Genomic DNA, 22,978 nt, shown 5'->3' on the forward strand with positions numbered 1-22,978 from the left:
CTATCAAGAAAGCGAGGGAGAATCTGAAACTTATATTTGCCACCCGCCACCCTGGCAGGGCTCCTCCAATGCCTTCAATCCTGGTAACCAAAAGATGTGGCATTTCAACAGGTGAAGCTGTTTCTTTGTACTGCATTTCTCCACTAGAGAAAAGCCTTCCCTGTTGGATTTCTGCCTGCTTTCTGGCAGGAGTCGTGCCAAAAAGAAAACCCCTCGGGATTTGCCAGCAAGCGGGTCGGCCACGGGGCGCGCGCTCTCCAAAGACGGGCCGGCTGCCGCGCCTCCCATCGCGAGATCTGGCTTAGGGGAATCCCCGGCGCGTGTTCTTCTCCTCCTCCTCCTCACACAAGAGCTTCGCTGCTTCGCGAGTCCGCGATCAGTACTGCTTTGACCCTGGAGCGGGTTGCACGCTGGAGTTCTGAGCTGTGCAGGTAAATGGGTAACCCCCCCCCCCGCCCCAACCACTCCAGTTCTGCTCACCACTTGAAAAGTAAAGGGAGTGTGAGGGGGGAGGACGACGGAGGCTGCAGGCTGTCCCAACCCCCGCTTGCTCCGGGAAAAGCCTTGATGACTGGCCGCTGAATCACCGCGCGGGGCTCCCTCCCGTCTCCCATTAATAAAAGGCGGGGGCGGGGAAGGGAGGGGGGATTGGAACACTCGGGGCGCCAGCATTCGGAGGATGGAACGCAGAGCGGGCTCCCCGGAGGGGCCTCGCCAGAGCTCCATTGAGAAAAGGGCGGCGGAGGAGGCGGCTGCGGCGGCCGCCTCCTTGATTCCGAATCAGCCCCGCTCGCGAAAGCTTTGCGCGAGGCGCGTGCAGGAAGCTGGCGGCGGACGGGAGGAGTGGACTGCAGGAACCGGGAGCCCGGGGTCCTCCGCGGCCCCTCGGCGGCTTGGGAGTGGGGTTTCCCGACAAGTAAAGACGCCCCGATCCTAGACTTCTTGGCTCAGTTTGAAGTCTTTCCGGAACGCAACCAGACTTCCAAGGCAGAGAGTTGCAAAGCAAGGGCAGCAGCCTCCTTCCTGTTGCAGCGCTGCTCATCTGGGAGTCAGTGGAGTTGGGGGGCGGGGGCTTGCTTCCCAGTAAAACGTGCCTAGGATCGGGCGGCGAAGGCATCCTTTTTCTCTCCCGACGCCCCGCTTCCCCTTTCCGGGAGCCGAAGGGGAGAGCGAGCCGGGGCGGGAAATGTGAATGGGACTGACTGCCGGCAAGGCACACGGGGGCGAGCTCTGAGGGTTCTCGACCCCTGCAGAGACCGAATCCTCGTCCCCGAGACAGTTTTCTGCGATCGCTGTAAAGAGCTGACCCCCAGCTCCAACACTTGTAGGGAGTTTGGGGTGTGTGTGTGATGGGGTCGGCAGAAGAAAAGATGCCCGCCCCAAAACCTGTTTAGATAAGTCCAGACAGTGATGGGGGGCGAGGCGGGCTTCGAGGCTAGTGAATGATGGGGGGCGGGGACGTTGTTGATAAACTTTTACTTGGGGGAGGGGCGGAGGAGACGGCGGCTGCTTGGTCTGAGGTCATTCGCCCACCCCACCCCCCACTCTTTGGCCAGACCAGCTCGTCTTTTACTAATACTTACTATCTTTTTATCCGGAGCTGAGTGGGGGTTCCTAGGCTTTCCCCAATTGCATGAGAGGCTAGATCGTGGGAGAGACGGCAGCAGCCGAAATTCCTCTCCCCCCCCCCGCCCGCAAAAGTCCTTGCAAGAACGAAGTCCATAACCGGGGGGAAACACTGCGTTTTGCAGGATCAGTGCGCTCTCAAAAGCGCCGGACTACTTCGTTTCTTTCCCTATCCTTTTTGCTCTGCATGTGGCTCAAAAACGCGCGCTATCTGAATTACGACGCAGTAAGTACCACGGCGAGGTAGGATCAGCTCCAGTTAGAATGGTAATGGCATACCTTCACTCTGTGTGGGATTGCCCTCTTCAGAGTCAGACAAGGGTCTACCATCACCGTGGGAACAGATCTCCGTGGTCGGCAGCCTTCCCTTAAAGAGTTAACCCTGTCCGAGGTTTACCCTCTCCTTTCCCCCTGCCCTTCTCCCACATGGTATCGTCCGGCCAAGCATGGGCTATGACGTCAGAAGGAACCATAATAAGGAAATGAGAGGTGGAGGCTGGCTTTTAAATTATTGGGGGTCTCCTTTTTTACACTCCGAGAGCTTAACGTGCATGTATCAATGAGCGATACAGAATTATTTGTGTTAAGTGCAGAAGAAATAGAAGTTGGGGGCGGGTAGTTAATATAGTTAACCCCCGCCTCGTGGAATGGTACGGTCTTGCACTTTTTCCTGCCCTAAGGCTGCTGTGAACGTTTTGAAAACGTTTTGAGAGGAAAGAGAAAGGAAGGGAGAGCTATGAGGCCTTCCCGTGGGTGGAGAAAAGCCTCGTGCTCACTGATTCCTGGGGTGGGTGTACGCGCGCAAAAAGTTATAACTACTATTGGCTGCACCATAATCATTGTTTGTGTAGCTCACAAATCTTTCTTTTTTAAAAAAGCGATACCTATAAAACAATAAGTGCAGTTTTCTTATTTTAAGTATATATATAGCATGCATTTCATTGGTGCTGCCTCTTTATTTCAAATGCAAATTGGTTGTCATGTAAACAGAGAAGGTTAAATTTTGCATCTCTCTGCCCACCCCCTTTTGAACCTACAGCCTCCTGCTCTCTAGGCAGGTTGCTTCTTTGCTGTGCCATTAGGTGCCGCCTTATTGATATGTGTGTCTTGGGATTGTTTAAAGGCTGACCTCCGCGTCAGACCGGAGGAATACCACATACAGACTTGTGATCAAATAATAATGGATTTTATTAAAAGATCTAATTGCAAGCAAAAAAGAGTGAACAATCTTAAAATATAATAACAGGGATTTAGCAGCAACAGCCAACCAATTAATGTAAGCAGGCAAAGGGGGCCACGTATCTCAAATCAAATAGTTTTGGAAATGAACCTCTAGTTCTTTCTCTGGCTGCCTCAGCCCTTTGGGATGTGCTCCCCTGACCATATAAGAGTGTCTCCATCTCTGGCAACCTTTAAAAAAATCACCGAAGGCACCCCTGTTTTCTTAGGCCTTTTGCTAAAATGATTTCTTAAAATGTTTTTGTTAAAGTTTTTTTTTTTAGTTGTATGGTTTAAAAACTGTTCCAATTGTTTTGATTGAGTTTTATTTATAATAAATAAGATGTATGCACCACCTTGAGATGTAGGTGTTAGGTGGTTTATAGACATAAATAAATAAAGGTGGTGGTAAGAGGCTAACAGGATTACCTTTCTGGAAGCTGGGCGGGGTGGCAAGAAAAATGAGATGCCTGAGCTGTGCATTGATGTTTTGGGCAGGAAAGGAGGGGTGAGGGGACCCGAGGTGGGGGGGGGAGAGAGAAAGAGAGAGAAGGGAAGCTAAGAAAAGACTCTGACTAAATTGGAAGGAATTTACCTGTGCTGGAGGGGAATTAACTAAAATGGAGTAAAAGCAGGAGGGGTGAGAGGAAGACACAGGACTCTGGAGAGGAGAGCTGGTCTTGTGGTAGCAAGCTTGACTTGTCCCCTTAGCTAAGCAGGGTCCACCTGGTTGCATTTGAATGGGGGACTAGAAGTGTGGGCACTGCAAGAGATTCTGACTCAGTATATGGCAGCTTCCTATGTTCCTGTGACTCCAGGAGAAGAGGACTTTTGGGGAGAAAGGAAGGATTTCAGTGAGGCGAGGACTGGAGCTGGGGTGGGGAGGGGAGGGTGGAGAGAGAGAGAGAGAAGGGAATTTGAAAGAATAGAGGAGAAAGAAAGAGATCCTAGCTTAGGAAGAAGGAGGTTTGGCTCTTGGGCAGGGGCGGAGAATGCCTCCCTTGAGAAGGAAACTGGTTTCTTCTTGGGTCTGGCACATGGTCTGTTCTCTGTTGCTTACAGATCTTTAGGGGAACCACCCCTTCATACTTTCTGGAAGTTTTAGGTGGCTTGGTCTGGGGCCAGGTGAGAGGCTATGTGTATCCTACTTTTTCTGATGGGAGGAATGCCTGCAGGGCAGAGATTGTTGCCTCTTAGTCTGAGATTCGGTTTGTGTTCAGACCAAGCAGGTTGGCATCTGGCCTTCGCTGCAAATCCTATTTTAAAACTGCCACTTTCCCTTGGCCGCTTCTGGTTCTGTAAATCTAGATCGTAGGTCCTGTTTGGACCTGGGAGACTTCTGAGGGTACAAGTGGGCTAGAAGATGGGGCCAATCTTAACAATTTGAAGATACTTGTTAGTTAACATGATGTCTGCAGGTTTCAGATTGTAGTCTCTTAGATTAGGAACATAGAAAGTTGCCATATACTGAGTCAGGCCATTGGTCTATCTAGCTCAGTATTGTCTTCACAGACTGGCAGCGGCTTCTCCAAGATTGCAGGCAGGAGTCTCTCTCAGCCAAGGGGAGAAGCCAGATTTAGGAGGGGTAGAGAAGCAGCAAATGAAAGAAAAGTTTGCTGTAAATTAGACTTGTGAAATGTGTTGGTCATTTAGTTCACATGGCTTGAGCCGAAGGTCATTGTGGGTTTGGATGATGGGAGCTGTAGTCTAACAACATCTGTGGTCCAAGGTTGGGGACCCTAGCTTAAAAGGAGAATTAGATTATCTCATTAGACTGTTGACTTGTTTTTTCCTTTTTAAAAAATTATTTATATTTTAATTGTATTGTGTGTCCCCCCCTGTTGTGCTGGTCATAGACCGTAATAAACTTTGAATGGATGGATTATCTCATTGGTGTTTAGCCGGGGTATATGTCAATTTTTGGAATACTTATCTGAATTACAATATAGTTGCTGGATATACTACTGTTCTGAATTATTTCTGAAGCTTATAAGAGTTGAGCATCATTGTGACTCTCTGGATACGATTTTCTCCATGTTTGAAATGCAGTCAAGGGTTGCATTTGGCTTGATTTTTAAATATATAATAGAACACTTGTCTAAGCAGGAAGATTTTTCTCTGCTTCTGAACTCCGGTGGGCATTCGGGGCAGCCACACTGGAATGCAGCATAAATATACTTCAAGATTGCCTTCTGATGCTCCACTGATTATCGGATTTGGTGTAAAGGGCAGGGGTACAATTCAGGTGTTGGGGGGCACTTCCAATGTGTGTTGAAATAGTTGTTTGTCGTGAAACTGATAGGCTTAAAAAAATAATTGGTAGGTAACAGCCTAACGGTGCTCTTGTGCGAGGATGTTGCGCTATCACACAGCTTGTGTAGTGTTGTGCTGGAACAAGCACGTTGTCCATTTGCAAAATGTGGTATGCCTCTTACGTCTTCAAGGGATCTTTTGTGCAAGAGCGCACATGTGCAGTTTCAGAAATCCGTGCACCTTTGTGCAGCTGCACCATTTTTGTGCATTTGTGCAACCTTCCTGGTTGCACAAGAGCAACATTAGGACGTCGGCCCGTCTTTTCTAGCTGCTGATCTCCCTCCCCTTCCTTTCCTCCTCTAGGATTCTCAACCTCCAAGATGCAACAGTTGCCAGATTCCGATGTGGAGCCTCCGCTGATCCAGGAGACGTTTCCTGCGCTTTGGAGAATGGTGAAGGACGGTACTGGTGACAATTTGGTAGGTGGTGGTGAAGACGGGGGCGGGGCAGGCAGTGGGGAAGTGAGACGGAGAGCCCTAGAATGGGGGCGGGGGGTGCTCTTGCATTGCAAAAGCCCATTGGGCAGTGAGTGTTCCAGACTTCTGTCCCCAAGGACAAATTATATTTGGTGCAACTTTATACTACCCAGCGTCCTGTCTGGGGAGGAAAAAAGCAAACGGAGAGGAAATTTCTTCTGATGCACCGGAACTCAGGACAGAAAAAAGCAAGTATTTTGCATAGTATATAATTAGTCCACGGCAGGGGCTCTCAGCCTTGGGTTGGACTACAGTTTCCATCATCCTTGGCCACAATAGCCTTTGTGGATGTTCTGTGTGGCTGATGGGAGTTGTATTCTAACAACATCTGGTTGTTGGAATGCATGCTTGCATGCGGGCTGAGAGAGATCCTGCCTGCAACCTTGGAGAAGCCGCTGCCAGTCTGGGTAGACCATACTGAGCCAGTTAGATCAGTAGTCTGACTCAGTAGAAGGCAGCTTCCTCTATTCCTGTGACCCATGGTTGAGAACCCAGAAGGCATTAAAAGGAGACTGGGCGCCTTCATAGAGGAGGAGGGGTCAGCAGAGTTAACTAGAGATGACACCCTCTCCTTGTGGTCAGTGGGCTGAGCTGTGAACCGGGAGACCCCTGGCTAAATCTTGTCTCGGCAGTGCACCTTGTGTGACCTTTGGATAACCTGCTTAACCTGACGTTCAGGGATGGAGCCGTATTTCATGTGCATGCAGGAGGTCCTGGGTTAGGTTCCTGGCACCATCAGCAGTTAGGGCTGAGAAAAGCTCCTTTCTGAAGCTCTGGAGAGATGCTGCCAGTCAGTGCCAGTGCAGACACTAACGGGCTAGAGTGCTCTTGGCCCATGCATCTGCATGCGTGCCCCCACCTATCTGGGGACAACGCTGGCCTGCCTGATAGGGCTGTTGTAAGGCTTACCAAGAGTATTTTGGGGAAGTGCTTTCGGGTTTTGAGCGCCTAGGTCAAAAGTGAAAGAGAAGTGAAAGAGAGCCATCCCAAAATAGCGTAGTGGCTTCTGCAGCCTCTGGGTAGCGGGGAGCTCCCTTAGAAATGCAGAAGTAAATGTAAAAAGGAACTTTAAGACACACACAGAAAACTGGATGGACAGGAACACGTGCTCAGAGACTTCCAGGACTGGCAGAATGCTGAAGGGGTGGAATTTTTGAGGGTGTCTGTTGCCGGGGAGGGGGAGGGAAAATTGATGGGGAGCCAGCTGGAGCAAACTCTTCACACTTGGTAGTCTCTTGAAGTGGGTCGGGTCAGAGCAGATACGGAGCGTGAGGTTAAAAAGTTCCGAGTGCGATAATGGGAGGTTTCATTTGGAAGGGAATGGGTTGGGGGGGCATTTTTTCCCCTTCCACCTTCCCAGAAACCTCTCCCTCTCCAATATGTAGCCCTGAGTCACTGAGGTTGGCAGCCAGCCTTGAGCATAGACCTCCTAAGTGCTCTATCATATAGTGGGGTCAGGGTTCAGAGGGTGGGGAAGAAAAAGGGCATCCTTCTTCCTCCCCTCTTTCCCGTCACCTTTCCCCTCTTCCTCCTCGGAGCTCCAAATGGCATTAGGGGGGCTTCTCTTACAGGCTGGCTTGAGCCTTGCTCAGAAGCCCCTGCTGTTGGGCTGGGGGGAGGCCACAGCACTCAGTTGCTCAGTGGTCCCCACTTATCTCCTCATCATTATCTGGTTTGAGGGAGAGGGAATTTGGGTGGGAGGTGATTCCTTTTCTTCTCCCCCCACCCCCATTTTCTCAGAACATGAACCTGTTTCATAAGAACACCCCTGCTGGATCAGGCCCAAGGAGGCCCATCTAGTCCAACATCCTCTTTCACACAGTGGCCCCCCAGATGCCCCTGAGAAGCCCACAGGCAGGCGTTGAGGGCATGCTCTCCCTCCTGCTGTGACTCCCCTGCCTCTGGTACTCAGAGGCATCCTGCCTTTGCGGCTGGAGGTGTCCTATAACCCTCCAACTAGTAGCCGTTGATAGACCTCTCCTCCATGAAGTTATCCAAAGCCCTCTTAAAGCCATCCAGGTAGTTGACTGTCACCACATCTTGTGGCTGAGAATTCCACAAGCTGATTATGTGTTATGTGAAAAAGTACTTCCGTTTGCTGGTCCTAGATTTCCCGGCAATCAATTTCATGGGATGGCCCCTGGTTTTAGTGTTAGGGGAGAGGGAGAAGAATGATCTTCTTGGTTGCTCTCTTCTGTACCTTTTCCAGTTCAACAATGTCCATCCTTAGTTGTGACCAGAACTGTATGCAGTACTCCAGGTGTGGCCACACCATAGCTTTGTATAAGGGCATTAGAATATTAGCAGTTTTATTTTCAATCCCCTTCCTTGAACCGCATTTGCCATTTTGTCGCCCACTCGCCCAGTTGGGAGAGATCATTTTGGAGCTCCTCACAATCTGTTTTGGATTTCACTACTACCTGGAAGAGTTTGGTGTCATCTGCAAATTTGGCCACCTCGCTGCTTACCTCAACTTCTAGATCATTTATGAATAAATTAAATTAGTACAGATCCCTGGGGGGGCCCACTTCTTACTTCCCTCCATTGTGAAAACTCTCTGTTTATCCCTACTCTCTGTTTCCTACCCTTTATTTATTTATTTATTTATTTTTGCATTTATATACCGCCTTTCATTAAAAAGATAACCCCAAGGCGGTTTACAAAAGTTAAAAACATACAATAAAAACACAATAAAAACATCATGTTAAAAGTACAAAAACATATAAAAACAGGCATAAAAACAACACAATAAATAGAAACACAGAGAAGCCACAGTAGAAAACAATCATGTAAAAGCCTGGGTAAAAAGCCAAGTCTTTAAAAGCTTTCTAAAAGCCGTGATGGAGTCCGAGGAACGAATGGCCACTGGGAGAGCATTCCAGAGTCTGGGGGCAGCAACAGAGAAGGCCCTGTCCCGAGTGCACGACAACCGGGCCTCCCTCATTGTCGGCACCCGGAGCAGGGCCCCCTCAGATGTCCTTGTCCAGCGGGCAGCAACCCTTGGGAGCAGGCGGTCCCTCAAATACCCTGGGCCCAAACCGTTTAGGGCTTTAAAGGTCAAAACCAGCACCTTGAATTGGACCCGGAAACGAACCGGCAGCCAGTGCAGCTCTTTCAAAATGGGAGTGATATGTTCCCAACGGGCAGCTCTGGATAAAACCCTCGCTGCCGCGTTTTGCACTAGCTGCAGTTTCCGGATATTCTTCAAGGGCAGCCCCACGTAGAGCGCGTTACAGTAATCCAGCCGCGACGTGACTAAGGCGTGGGTAACCGTGGCCAGATCTGCCTTCTCGAGAAAGGGACGCAGCTGGCGCACCAGCCGAAGCCGTGCAAAGGCACCCCTGGCCACCGCCTCCACCTGAGCCTCCAAAAGCAGAGCCGGGTCCAGTAGTACCCCCAAGCTGCGTACTTGCTCCTTCAAGGGGAGTGCAACCCCATCCAGAACCGGTAAAATCTCCTCATCCCGATTGGCTCTCCTACTGACCAACAGTACCTCCGTCTTATCCGGATTCAGTTTCAGTTTGTTAGCCCACATCCAACCCATCACGGCCTCCAACCCCCGATTCAGGACATCCACCGCCTCCCTAGGATCAGATGACAAGGAGAGATAGAGCTGAGTGTCATCTGCATATTGCTGACAACTCAGTCCAAATCTCCGGATGACCTCTCCCAGTGGCTTCATGTAGATGTTAAACAGCATGGGGGACAAGACCGATCCCTGCGGGACCCCACAGGCCAACGGCCACGGGGCCGAGCAGTAGTCCCCCAGCACCACCTTCTGAACCCTCCCCTCAAGAAAGGACCGGAACCACTGCAACGCAGTGCCTCCGATTCCCATACTCGAGAGGCGGCCCAGAAGGATACCATGGTCGATGGTATCGAACGCCGCCGAGAGGTCCAGCAGAACCAACAGGGACGCACTCCCCCTGTCTAGTTCCCGGCGTAGGTCATCCACTAGAGCGACCAAGGCAGTCTCAGTCCCATACCCGGGGCGGAAGCCAGATTGAAAAGGGTCCAGATAATCCGTATCATCCAAGACCCTCTGCAGCTGGGACGCCACCACACGCTCCATCACCTTGCCCAAAAAGGGGAGGTTAGACACAGGTCTATAGTTGTCCAGGTTGGAGGGATCAAGGGAGGGCTTTTTTAATAGAGGTCTTACCACCGCCTCCTTGAGGCACGATGGCATCCTGCCCTCCCTTAACGAAGCATTAACGATCACCTCCAGCCATCTACCTGTCCCCTCCCTGGCAGCTTTTATTAGCCATGAAGGGCAAGGGTCAAGAGCGCACGAAGTCGCCCGCACACTGCCCAGGATCTTGTCCACATCCTCAGGCCGCACCAACTGAAAAGAATCCAACACAACGGGACCAGATGGTACCAGAGGCACGTCTGCCGGAACTGCCAAAACTCTGGAGTCCAGGTCAGCACGGATGCAAGCGACTTTATCTGCAAAGCGACAGGCAAACCGATCACAAAGAGCCGTAGATGACTCCTCCCCCATTGTCCGGGGGGATGTGTGGAGCAATGTTTTCACCACACGAAACAGCTCTGTTTGCCTGCACTGAGCAGACGCAATGGAGGCGGAGAAAAAACATTTCTTCGCCGCCCCCACCGCCACGGCATAGTCCCTAAAATGGGCTCTAGCCCGTGTTCGATCGGATTCGTGACGACTCTTCCTCCACCGTCGCTCCAGCCGTCGTCCGAGTTGCTTCATCGCCCTAAGCTCCGAGGAAAACCAAGGAGCAGAACGGGCTCCACCAAGCCGGAGAGGACGCTTGGGGGCAACCGTGTCAACAGCCCTGGCCATCTCTCCATTCCAGAGATCAACCAAGGCCTCGACAGGGTCACCAGCTCTGGACACTGGAAACTCCCCGAGGGCCGTCTGAAATCCAAGCGGATCCATAAGCCTCCGGGGGCGGACCATCTTAATCGGCCCACCACACCTGCAGAGGGCAGACGGAGCAGTCAAACTAAACCCTACCAGGTGATGATCTGTCCTTGACAAGGGAGTGATCTCAAATTCCCCCACCTCCAGATCATTTATTTCCCGATCGGCAAAAACCAGATCCAGAGTGTGTCCCGCCACGTGGGTAGGGCCCGATACCAACTGAGACAGGCCCATGGTTGCCATGGAGGCCATGAAATCCTGAGCCGCACCCACTAAGGGGACCTCAGCGTGGACATTGAAGTCCCCCAAGACAATAAGCCTGGGGGAACCCAAGGCCACCTCCGAGACCACCCCCGCCAGCTCAGGTAGGGAGACTGAAGTGCAGCGGGGTGGTCGGTACACCAGCAGAATCCCCAGCCTATCTCGGAGGCCCACCCTCAAGGACAAACACTCGAAATTCTGAGATTGCCTGACCGGGCACCTGGAAACGGGGAGGGTCTCTCGAAAGATGACCGCAACGCCTCCTCCCCGACCCTCGAGGCGGGGCTGCTGCACGATCTGGAAACCTGGAGGACAAAGCTGAGAGAGACCAACCCCGCCCAGCGCATCCAACCAGGTCTCCGTCACGCATACCAGGTCAGCACGCTCATCCACAATCAAATCGTGGATGAGAGATGTTTTTGCGTTAACTGACCTGGCATTCAGCAGCAGCACCCTAATCCTCGAAGGAGTGTTCTCAGAACTCCCTAGGGTCAGAGGGTTGGGGGAAGGGCCGGAAAAAGGAACAGGCCTCAATTGCCTGGACCGTTTTCCCCTGTAACGGCCTGCCCAACTCCCACCACCATACCTCCCTCTGCCCGCTACCCGTGATATTGCCGCCCCCACTCCAGACCCACTTTTTTGCTCTCCCAGACACATCTCCCCGGACTATTCCACCACGGCTACTTGGCTTAATTTAAAACCAAAACCAGACTCATACAGTCCCTGCTGACTTCTTGCTTGGTGGAAGATGGATCGTCAAGGCAGGAGGAGAAGGTCTTTAGGGCTCCAGGCAGCTCGCCCCACGGCTGAGAGCCACAAGGACGAGAGCCCTTATGCTCTCGCCCTTCGGCTCACGCCAAGAGGCTTACGCCCCTGGCCCAGCCCCAGCTTTAAAGCCACAGAGGCTGAGGGCAGATGGCACACACCTGGAGAAAGAGGTGGGGCAGAAGCCCAAACCCTTTAACCAGTTAGCAATCCACACATGTACTTGTCCTCTTATCTCATGACTTTTAACTTTTCTCTTTGATGAGTCTTTGATGAGGAGCTTTTATGAATCTCCAGGACCCAATGGAGTTCCCTCTCCAACCCCCTGCGCACGAGGGGAGCAGCCGTGGAGTAGAAGCAAGCAGAGGCGGGTTCCTGGTGCTGGATTCGATGCTCCCGAACATGACGTCTTCCAACCCTCCCACCAGTGACTACACGGGCGAGCACAGTTTTCAGGAGGTCTTTCTGAAGTCGGGAACAGTTGGATCCATCACCTCCCCCGTATGTAATTGTGGGGAGGGTTCAGCTTTATAAACTGGGCGGGCCTCAAGCAGCCATTTTATTCTTTTCCCTACAAGGAGTTCACAAATGAGCAGTGTCTGTGCAGGAAGGATGTCATCACGGTGCAAACTTATCCTCCAGATTAAAGCTTCATTCTCACAAATGGGCAGAGGTGGTGGTAAACTGAAGTGATAGGGCTATACCACTTCGGGTGGGGAGCCCTCCAAATTAACTACTCCATCATTTAAAAAGAAAAAGAAAACTTTCCTTTCTTCTAGAGGGGGATTTCCCAACTTTGGGTCTGCAGATGTAATTATCGGTAATTTAATGTACCGCATTTAATAATATCACCACAAGCCAAGGCCTTTCCCCAGCCACAGTGGCAGCCACCTCGAAAGACCCAAGGTCAAGGACCCCTGCTGCCCCCTAAGTGTGGATATGGAGGTGGAGGGATCCACCATGTTTAACCATCCTTCTGTATTCATAGCCGAGTAGTTAACAAAGTACTGTATCCACTTTAAGAGTTCTTAATGTGTCTCTAGAGCAGGGCTTTGGCCCTCCTGCAGATGTTGGCCTCCAACTCCCACAATCCCTGTCTATTGGCCACTATGGCTGGGGATTATGGGAGTTGTAGTCCAAAAACAGCTGGGGAGCCTAAGTTGAGCAGGCCTGCTCTAGAAGCAGGATCTAGATTACCCTGGAAACTATGGACTCCTTACCCCTCCTAGAAAGTGGGGTACCAAAATGTATTTACTGTTGTTTTGGTAGAAGTGTGCATGGGTGGGGGTGGGAGTGTTGTGGGAGACCTTCTTCACTTTATTTCCTTTTATCTAGATCTGTAGCTTCCCTTATCCAGAGGACTCCGGGTGGGTTAAATTATTATTATTTACCATTCTAAGTTAAGACGAAATGCAGAGCTCCTGTTTATGGCTGTCAGGCAAGCGTTCCCAACTTTGGGTCCCCAGTTGTTGTTGGACTACAATTCCCATCATCGTGGCTGGGGGATGATGGGAGTTGTAGTCCCAGTAGCATCTGGGGACCCAAGTTTTGAGGATCCCTGCTGTACACTGGTCTCATCCCGATGAGCTGGGCGCTGTACAGAATATCAGGCTATCTCAGAGAACAGCCTTGGTCTAGCAATCTGTGGGAAGGGGGCAGAGTGTCTGTCAAGTGTTGGGGTCCTGATCAGAGGACGGGCGTGACTCCTCCACACTGTTCGCTGCGCGCACCTCTTTGTGCTCTCTTCTCCCAGTGAGCCTTACTGCGGGAGGATGTAAGCCTGCCATGTTGCTTCCCTGCGTGGGAAAGGATCCTTCGCTCACGGCACAGACTTGCCCGTCCTCCGAGGAGACTCTCTGTGGCATCCCAGAAGCTTAGGGGTGGGGCCCCAGATCAGTGGGAGATCCCCTACTCTCTGTGCAGAAGGTCCCAGGTTCAGTCCCAGAAGTATGTCTGTTTGCAAACTTAAAATAAAGTTTAAGATGGACGCAGAAAATGGGATGGACAGTAACCCATGCTGCGTGACTTCTGGGACTTGCAGAATGCAGGGCGGTGTGTGTGTGTGGGGGGGAATATCGAGGGTGTCCGTTTGGTGGAGTGGGAAGGGAAAATTGATGGGAGAGCCCCTAATCTAGAACCCTGGTGTATGGATTAAGGTCAGGGCAGATGCATACCAGGAAGTTAAAGAAGTTCTGGTACTACATGGGGAGGTTTCAGTAGGGAGGAAACGGGGCCGGGGGACCTCTTTTCTCTTTCTAAGAAACCTCCCTCTATCTGATTTATAGCCATAAAACACTGCCGGTGGGGCTGGCAGGTGCCTTGAATAGAAACCCTCTTCTTGACGGGCTTGGGAGGCACTGCCCTTGGTTCCTAATCCCTATTTGTCATCTACAAGAAAGAGCCAGCGTGGTGTAGTGGTTAGAGTGTTGGACTAGGATTGGGAGACACGAGTTCAAATCCCTGTTCAGCCTTGAAAGTCACTGGGTGACTCTGGGACAGTCAGTTCTCTCTCAGCTGAGTCTACCTCACAGGGTTGTTGTGAGGCTAAGCCTAACTCTGGCCTCCTCGCAGGAAGAGCGGGATATAAAGAGCTGGCTATGGGGTAGAGACTGCCTTGGTTGGCCTGATGGATGATCTCCAACTGGGAATTGACAGAAGAAGTGTGACTCGGTTGGTCCTTTTGGACCTCTTGGCGGCTTTCAATACTATAGACCATAGTATCCTTCTGGAGCGTCTGAGGGGGTTGGGGGTGAGAGGCGCTGCTCTGCAGTGGTTCCGCTCCTACCTCTCGGGCAGGTTCCAGATGGTGTCCCTTGGAGACTGTTGTTCTTCAAAATCTGAACTTTTGTATGGTGTCCCTCAGGGCTGTATTGTCTCCAATGTTGTTTAATATCTACATGAAACCGCTGGGAGAGATCATCAGGAGATTTGGTGCAGAGTATTACCAGTATGCCGATGACACCCAAATCTATTTCTCCATGTCAGCATCATCGGGAGAGGGCATAGTCTCCCTAAATGCCTGCCTGGAGTCGGTAATGGGCTGGATGAGGGATATCAAATGGAGACTGAATCCAGATAAGATGGAGGTACTCATTGTGTGGGGTCGAAACTCGGGAGACGATTTTGATCTGCCTGTTCTGGATGGGGTCACACTTCCCCAGAAGGAACAGGTACGCAGTCTAGGGGTGCTTCTGGATCCAAGTCTCTCCCTGGTGTCCCAGGTTCAGGCGGTGGCCAGAAGTGCCTTCTATCAGCTCCGGCTGATACGCCAGCTGCGTCCGTTTCTTGAGATAGATGACCTCAAAACAGTGGTACATCTGCTGGTAACCTCCAGACTGGATTACTGTAATGCACTGTATGTGGGGCTGCCCTTGTACGTAGTCCGGAAACTAAAGTTGGTTCAGGATGTGGCAGCCAGGCTGGTCTCTGGGTCGGTCATCTAGGAGAGACCATATAACTCCTGTATTGAAGGAGTTACACTGGCTGCTGATATGTTTCCGGGCAAAATACAAGGTGTTGATCATAACCTATAAAGCCCTAAACAGCTTGGACCCTGGGTATTTAAGAGAATGTCTTCTTCGTTATGAACCCCACTGCCCATTGAGATCACCAGGAGAGGTCCTCTGTATTTGCCACCGGCTCGTCTGGTGGCTACTCAGGGACGGGCCTTCTCCGTTGCTGCCCCGAGGCTTTGGAATGCGCTCCCTAGTGAAATAAGAGCCTCCCCATCTCTTGACAGCTTTTTAAAAGTATTTAAAGACGCATCTGTTCACCCAGGCTTTTAACTGATACTGTTTTGATTGTTTTTAATGTTGTTTTAGAGCATTGTTTTAAAAAAATCTAAATTGTTGTTTTTTAAATTCCTTGTTTTTGTTTTCAACTAATGTTTTAATGTTGTTTTTATCTGTTGTAAACCTCCCAGAGACATAAGTTTTAGGTGGTATAAAAATATGTAGATACATAAATAAATACAGTAAATAAATAATCTTTTTATCTGGTTTGAGGGAGAAGAGATTTGAGTGCCAAATTATTCCTTTCCTTTCCTTTCCTCCCCTCCTATTTTCTCAGGACCTGGACCTCTATCCAGATTTTGATTTTGATCTGCAGGACCCCGTAGAGTTCCCTGCCCTGCCCACTGAGCAGGAGAGGGGCAGCCATGGGGTAGAGGCATGTGGAGGGGGGTTCCCGGAGCTGGATCCAATGCTTCCAAGCACAACGTCTTCCCCTCCATCCACCACCGACTATGCCGGCGAGCACAATTTCCAGCTGGAATTCCAGAAGTCGGGAACTGCCAAATCCGTCACCTGCACCGTACGGAACTGGGGGAGGGTCTAGCTTTTAAAACTGGGCAATTCTCAAACCGCCATTTTATACACACACACACACACACACACACACACACACACACACGCCTCAGAAGTAGTTCCCCAGAGAGCTGTGTCCAGGAGGGAGGAAGTCATCATGTGCTCATGTTGCAAATTTATACTCCAGATTAAAGCTTAATTTTCACAAATGAACAGAGGAGGTATGGTGGGGCCATATTGCTTCAGACTACAGGTGGGAGACTCTCCTAACTAAACACTCCTCCATCTAAAAAGGGGAAAAAAAACATTCCTTTCTCCTAGGATGAGGGTTCCCAACCTTGGGGCTACAGATGGTGTTGGACTACAACTCCCAGCATCCCCAGTCTGGGGATGATGGGGTTTGTAGTCCAACAAAATCTGCTGATCCAAGGTTGGGAGTCCCCGCCCTAGAAGACGAGTGTATTGGGGGAGAAACATTCCAGCTCGACCTTGACAAGCTCACCTTGTGTGTAGGGAAGGGCACTTTGGCTTTGGGCTTGCAGTCTAATGTGGTATCACCCTGACACTGGTTTATGCCCTTACCTGCAGTTGGTGAGAATTAGGTCTTCGAGTGACTCACATCCCTGGTTTTCATGTGTGATTGCCACGCAGACTGGAATCCCTACCACAGGGATTCTCCACCATAGGTCTCTAGAGCCACGATGGCCTCTGGCCATCGTGGCGGGGGGGGTGATGGGAGTTGTAGTCCAAGAACTCCTGGAGAGCCAAGGTGAAGAACCCATGCCCTACAAAGTGTGGCTGTTGGGGGTGACAGGAAGACTAAAAGGATACAGTGCTTAACCATCCTTCTGTATTCGAAATAGACATGGCTCACCTGGTACCTGCTCTGGAATTACTGTAATCTGGGCGAAAGTGTGTATTGGTGGGACTGTTGTGGAAGACCTCCTTCTCTTTATTTCCTTTAATCTAGATCTGTAGCTTCCCTTACCCAGAGGGCTCTGGGTATGGGTGGGTTAAATAATCATTATTATTTACAACTCTGTGTAAATACAGAGCTCCTATTTATGGCTGTAAGGTGGGGGTTCTCAACCCTGGGTCCCCAGATGTTGTTGAGACTATAATTCCCATTGTGTTGGGAGCACAAATGGAGTGGGTTGCCCCCCACCCCGGAATTCCAGGTTTCGCCCGGATTCTCACCCAGGTTGCTTAGCCTACCCAGATTTGCCCGGATTTCAGCTTTCATTTCAAAGGAAAAAGGAAAAAAGCTAAGCTCCAGCCCTTGTGGAAGCGGAGTTATGGAGCAAAACGTGCCGTCACTCTTCTGCTCAAAAATCATTTCCCAGCCAGTATACATTATATGCAAATTAGGCACCCGGATCTGGAAAGCCAGAATAGGGCACCCTTAGGAGTGGGGGACCCTTCTGTTCAGCCTTTTAACCCTGCCCCCTCCCCAGCCTGTAGCTGCTTTTGCCCCGGCAAGGGTCCAGAGCTCCATTTGTGTGTGTGTGTGTGTGGGGGGGAGGCATTGTGCCCCTGAGTTCCCCAGCCTCAGCTGACTTACCGGTTGTAGTTTCCACCGCCTCTCCGTCGTTTTCCACATGGTCGGCGGCTGAGATCTGCCCGCTCATCCCTCGTTAGTTCCCGCTTGACTCTCCCCTGTTGGCTTGAGACAGGGCAGCCGACAGACAAAAGCCCTCCCTGCTTCCCTTCTGGACTGGAGACCGAATGTGGGGAGGCGGGGGCCTTATGGCCGCGGCCCCCCCTCGCCACACCTCGCTCTCCTGCAAATCGCCAGGCAAGTCCCAACACGCTCCCTGCTTGGGCCTTCCTGCCAGCCGTTCTGCTGATTTGCTGCTGCTGCCCATGTTTGCTGGGGGGGGGTGGGGGCTGCTTGGTTAGAGAGCTTCTCCCCCCCCCAACTCAAATTCCCCCTCCTTGCAATGATGGAAGAAAAGGTCAGTGCGTGGAGGTGTGGACTTTGCTGAGGGGAGGACTGGGCCCGGGTGTGTCCCCCCCCTTTTAAAGGGGTGTGGATCGGTGCCTGGCTTGCTTTAGTGGGTGGGGATGAGATGCATAAAAACTCTGGGGTGCTCCTTGATTATAGGAGACCTGCCTGGGGAGTCATGGATTTGAGGGTATCGATTAGGGAAGGAGAACTGTGCAGATCTGGGGGGGGGGAGGACCAACATGGTTGGCTGTTGAAGGTATTCAGGGTCTGTACATGGAATTTTTTGTGTGGGAGGGGAGGGGGTGTTGGGGTCTGGGGTTTGTGAGTTCATGTAGATGGGGGGGGCGAGGTGAGAGTGGAGCGCCTGGGTCCCATAGAGAGCCGCGGGGGGTGGGGGGGGTGTCCACCAGACACGTCCCAGCGCTCGTAACCCCCTCCTCTTCCCTCGCCTGCCCCCCCCACCCCGAATGCAGTACTCGCCAACCCTCAAGAAGATGTTTTGCCAGATGGAAAAGACCTGCCCAGTCCTCGTGAAGGTGTCCAGCCCGCTGCCTCCCCGCACCGTAATCCGCGCCACGGCTGTCTTCAAGAAGCCCGAGCACCTTTCCGAAGTGGTGAAGCGCTGCCCGCACCATGAGCGCACCAGTGAGGGTGAGTGGGGGGACGACGACACACACACAGAGGCCTGGAAGGTGGGTCCCCGAATGCACCACGGGCTCCGTCTCGCCCGCCCCCAATATTTACCTGGCGATTCATCAGTGGTGAGGAAAGACACTCTGCAGTTGCTCAGGGGCACCATCTCAGTTTTTCACACGGAGCCTTGGTGCGCTGGAGGAGGTTGGAGCTGTGGGGGGCATCGGTTCACTCCTGCCCCCCCCATGTCAGAATTCTGCACATGTTCTCCCACCAAGAAAAGACACACAAGCTACGTTCTTGGGTGCTGGAGCAGAGTGTCTGTAAATTGAGGTGTCTCAAACGAGTGAGCCAAGTTGCATCTCATGGGGGAGGCCAAAATATAAGGCTGGGGCGGGGGAGAGGAGCTGCCTTCACTGGTGAGGGGTGGGCACTCTGCACGATCTCAGGGGCCATGTTCCTATAATCATATTGCACACTCCAGGGGCCAGCTCTGTCCCTGAAACAGGTTCTGCAGCAGCGACCTGGCTGGAACCAAGCCCCACTCCTCCTCCCCCCCCCGGCACGCCCCACCTCCCCTCTATGAACCAGCCACCCCGTCCTCTCCCCGCACTGACCTCAGTTGTGTCTTCTGACAGACAAGAACACAGCTCAGCACCTGATCCTTGTGGAAGGAAACCAGCAGGCCTGCTACTTCTTGAATCCGAATACCCAGCGCCATAGTGTTGTCGTCCCCTACGAGATCCCCCAGGTTATTGGGGAGACCAGTGGGAGGGAAGGTCCTTGATCCGTCCTAGTTGCTGGAGGCCTGCAGCCAGCGGCGTCTCCGGCCCGGTTTTGAATCTGCAGGCAGCATTTCCCTCCACCTCCTCTTCTCCTTCCCTGCATGAGCCTGCCAGCACCATCCACGCTCTCCCCCCCCCCTTTGTGAAGCTTTCCCCCTGCCTGCCTGCCCCTCCCTTGCCCCCCGCCTCCCTTTCCCCTCTGGAGCTGCCCCCTTGGCTTGCGGTGGGGCGGTGTCTGTGCGTAATTCCCCTTCTCCCTTGCAGGTGGGGACGGACTACACCCCGGTCCTGTACAACTTCATGTGCAACAGTTCCTGCATGGGGGGCATGAACAGGCGCCCCATCTTGGCCATCATCACCCTGGAGACGCCCCAGTGAGTAGCCACCCTTGGGAGAACTGGTCTTGTGGCAGCGAGCATGGTTTGTCCCCTTTGCTAAGCTGGGTCTGCCTTGGTTTGCATTTGGATGGGACGCGACATGTAAACACTGTAAGATATTCCCCTTGGGGGATGAGGTCATAGTTTAGCAGAAGAGTGCATGCAGAAGGTCCCAGATTCACTCCCAGGTAGGGCTGGGGCGGGGGGGTGTCTCTTGTCAGTAACCTTGGAGAGCTGCTACCAGTCAGTGTAGACCGTGATGAGCTAGATGGACCAATGGTCTGACTCTGTCTAAGGCAGCTTCCTATCTCCCCATTTCCCACCACTAAGCACCATATTGAGTTCTAGGGCACTGCAGTCCTTGGCTTTGGGTCCCCAGACTTGGACTACAACCAGTGTACCCTCCAACAAGGATCCCCAAATGTTGCTGACTACAGCTCCCAGAATCCCCAGCTGCAATGGCTTTTGCTTGGGGATTCTGGGAGTTGTAGTCAACAACATCTGGGAATCATTGTTAGAGGGAACACTGACTCCAACTCCCATCATCCCCAGCAGCAGTGGCCTTTTTTAATGATGGAAGCAACATCTGGGGACCCAAGGTTGAAAAACCTGTCCTAGAGTGGAGGGACTGGGAACCAGTTCTAGGGGTGTGCATGGATTGTTTGGTGCACTTGGGTCCAAATTTGTTTCTCATGCTGACTGAACCACAGCAAAGTGAACCGGTGTGGTCGAACTGATTGGCTGGGCCGATCGGTTTGACGAATCTGCTCGAACTGGCCCGGTTTGCAAGTGAACTGGTTCTGCATATCCTTAGGCAGGACTCCTCGGTTCTGGAGGTGAAGGAATGGGAGGGGTTGCTGGTTTTGAGAGGAGGCTAGGAGCCTCGGTTCTTGGGGAAGAACGTGGGGTAGTCTAGGAAACACCATCTAGCTCAGGGGTGGTCGATATGAAGCTTTCCAGCTGTTGTTGAACTACAGCTCCCATCACGCCCAACCACAATTTTATTGCCCCTGGGCACGATGTCCGACAAGACCTGGAGAGCTTCAGCATCGCCTCCCCAGTCTACGGGGAGTTGAGCCTTTGAACTCCATTTGTGGGAAGAGGTTAGCATTTGCACCCCAGATCAGCTCCTGCACTGTGCCCTTTTGTGGATGTTTGACACCATATGTGAGACTGAACGGTACTGAGGGCGGGTGGGGTGGGATTCCTGCCTCGCTTGTGCAAAGTGGACCGCACTGTCGCACCGACACTCTTCTGCAGGGCCTTGACGTGTCTGCCCCTCTCTTCCGCCCTGCTTTTCGCACAGAGGGCTGCTCCTGGGACGCCGCTGCTTTGAAGTCCGGGTTTGCGCTTGTCCTGGGCGGGACCGCAGGTCGGAAGAGGAGAGCTTCCTGAAAGCCTCTAGCTCTGGCGGAAAACCCAAACGGGGTAAACTCAGTTTTCTGTCCTCATTCTCAGTAGTGGCCTGGCAACTTCCGTTGCTCCTCTTCCCCACCCCACTTGAACGAGCGCCGTGCTGCCTGTGGGCCGACCCCCATCCGGCAGGTAGAGCTGAGCGCCTGGGCTGAGTGGACCTTTCCCCATTACTGGCCACGCCCCCTGCGTCTGACATCAATGCCGCTTTGGGCGCACGCGGTCCCCAAGAACAGGAGAGCCGTCAGCAGGACCTGGCGCCCTCCACCCTTGGGGTCACCCCAAGACACAGAGCCCAAAGGGGTGACCCACTAGAGACGCACAAACCACTCTTGAAGAAACAGGAATCAGTTTGCAAGGGACGTAGAGTCTACGCTGCCATTTCAGCCCCATGGGAATGGTAGTACTGCTTCCGAAATATTTCTTTCCTCTCTGAAGGTGATCAGGCCAAGAGCCCAGAACGTCGTGTCTTCAGCCCTATATTCACATCAAGTTCGACCAGAGGTTCCCTTTCTCCTGTTTTATGTTCTGTTATAATGCTCTCCAACCTGGCCCTTCAGTTTTCGTGTTGTCATTGCCACATGCATACAACCACATGAACATTTTCCACGGCACCTGGGTGGCCAGAGATCACCTCCAGCCACCATTTTGCTGAACAAAGCCATTCTGTGGCTCTGATTTCTGCCATTTTTCGCTTCCAGGAACCTAACCCCCCAATTGCTGTTGACTTAGTGTCTTGTTACCCGCACAGATAAGTGGAAATGGAACCCCCACAGATAACGTGGTCCACCTATAGAATAATATCACCCAGACTATTTTTTTAAAGAAAGACGTTTGCCATTTTACTTAAAATGCTCCTGTGAAATGGAGCATTTTGAAATATTGTTATATTTTGGAGGACATTTCTGGTTGGTTGGTTTGGTTTTTTTTGGAGAAATACCAGTTTTTGCCTTCAGGCATACTGGTATAATCTTAGGTTGGGAGGGACCTTGGAGGTCTTCTACAGCAGCCCCCTACTCAGTGCAGGAGACTGGTGGGGCAGCAGGCAATCTTTGAGGGATTTGGGCCCCAAAGGTAATTGGCTGTGATGGATTCAAAGGGCAATTAATTGGACAAATCAGTGACTATTAGCCGTGGTGACAAAATGGAGCCTCCATAGTCAGAGACACTATATCAGCTGTTTGGGGATAAGTTGGAGGATCGCCTTCGTGCTCTGCTGATGGACTTCCTGGGAGCATCCAGTCGGGCACTGGAGGAAACAGGGTGCTGGACTGGGTGGGGCCAGCTGGTTCTGTTCTTATGTTCTCCCGTCTCTTTCCCCAGCTCTTCCGCCAGACAGCCGTTCTGAGCCTTCCAAGAAACGTGTTGCAGGAACTTCCAAGGACAATGCGGACAATGAGATTTACACTCTCCAGGTGGGAAGCGGCTGGCAAAAAGCTGCACTCTGACGCCTTGCATGCATCTCTACAAGCTGGAGATCGCTTGCACGATTCATTCTGCTTGGCCTCATCCAGGGAAGTGGGGGGAGGGCTGGCTATTGTCATGCTTGGCCAGTGATTAGAATCCCAACCCTGGCCTAAGGGTTACAGTGGCCACCCCCTCTTTTCAGGAGGAGACCTGTTGGATGCCTGGGGGTTGTCGATCAGGGTGATCTCTTTATTTATAGTTGAATTTCTATCCTGTCTGCCTTCATAAAGCTCATCCCAAGGCAGTTTACAAAAGTTAAAATGCAGTGGGACTCCATAAAATCACATGAAAACATTAAAAATAATAAAAGCCTTGAGAAAACATGCCCGCAAAGGCAACCATAAGAACCAGAGAAGTTCCTCCTAATGTGGAGCCTGAATCTGCTTCCCTTCCTTGTCATTCCAAGGCCTGAGTTCTAGTCCTGCCCTTGGGAGCCACAGAGAACAAGTCCCCTCCTCCTCCTTCCTCTGTGACAGCCCTCCAGATATTTTTATTTATTTA

General features: G+C 51.9%; 1 protein-coding gene across 5 annotated transcripts in view; it reads left to right on the plus strand.

Moving 5' to 3' along the window:
- The first annotated feature begins 317 nt into the window (after positions 1 to 317).
- The window catches only part of LOC128331417 (cellular tumor antigen p53-like), a 31,223-nt gene continuing 8,562 nt past the window's right edge, over positions 318 to 22,978 (plus strand). The window contains exons 1-9 of one of the 5 annotated variants that reach the window (XM_053264780.1): positions 318 to 431; positions 5,461 to 5,576; positions 11,848 to 12,051; positions 15,619 to 15,861; positions 18,276 to 18,453; positions 19,074 to 19,186; positions 19,485 to 19,594; positions 20,904 to 21,025; positions 22,334 to 22,425. In XM_053264780.1, coding sequence (XP_053120755.1) covers positions 5,478 to 5,576; positions 11,848 to 12,051; positions 15,619 to 15,861; positions 18,276 to 18,453; positions 19,074 to 19,186; positions 19,485 to 19,594; positions 20,904 to 21,025; positions 22,334 to 22,425 — 1,161 coding nt within the window. In that variant the 5' untranslated portion in view covers positions 318 to 431; positions 5,461 to 5,477. Of the gene's footprint in view, positions 432 to 846; positions 917 to 2,150; positions 2,277 to 2,315; positions 2,414 to 5,460; positions 5,577 to 11,847; positions 12,052 to 15,618; positions 15,862 to 18,275; positions 18,454 to 19,073; positions 19,187 to 19,484; positions 19,595 to 20,903; positions 21,026 to 22,333; positions 22,426 to 22,978 lie in introns of those variants that run through there. The other 4 variants (XM_053264783.1, XM_053264782.1, XM_053264781.1 and 1 more) reach the window with 4 other exon arrangements.

The sequence above is a fragment of the Hemicordylus capensis genome, chromosome 6, assembly GCF_027244095.1.
Source record: "Hemicordylus capensis ecotype Gifberg chromosome 6, rHemCap1.1.pri, whole genome shotgun sequence".
In the NCBI taxonomy this organism is placed as follows: domain Eukaryota; kingdom Metazoa; phylum Chordata; class Lepidosauria; order Squamata; family Cordylidae; genus Hemicordylus; species Hemicordylus capensis.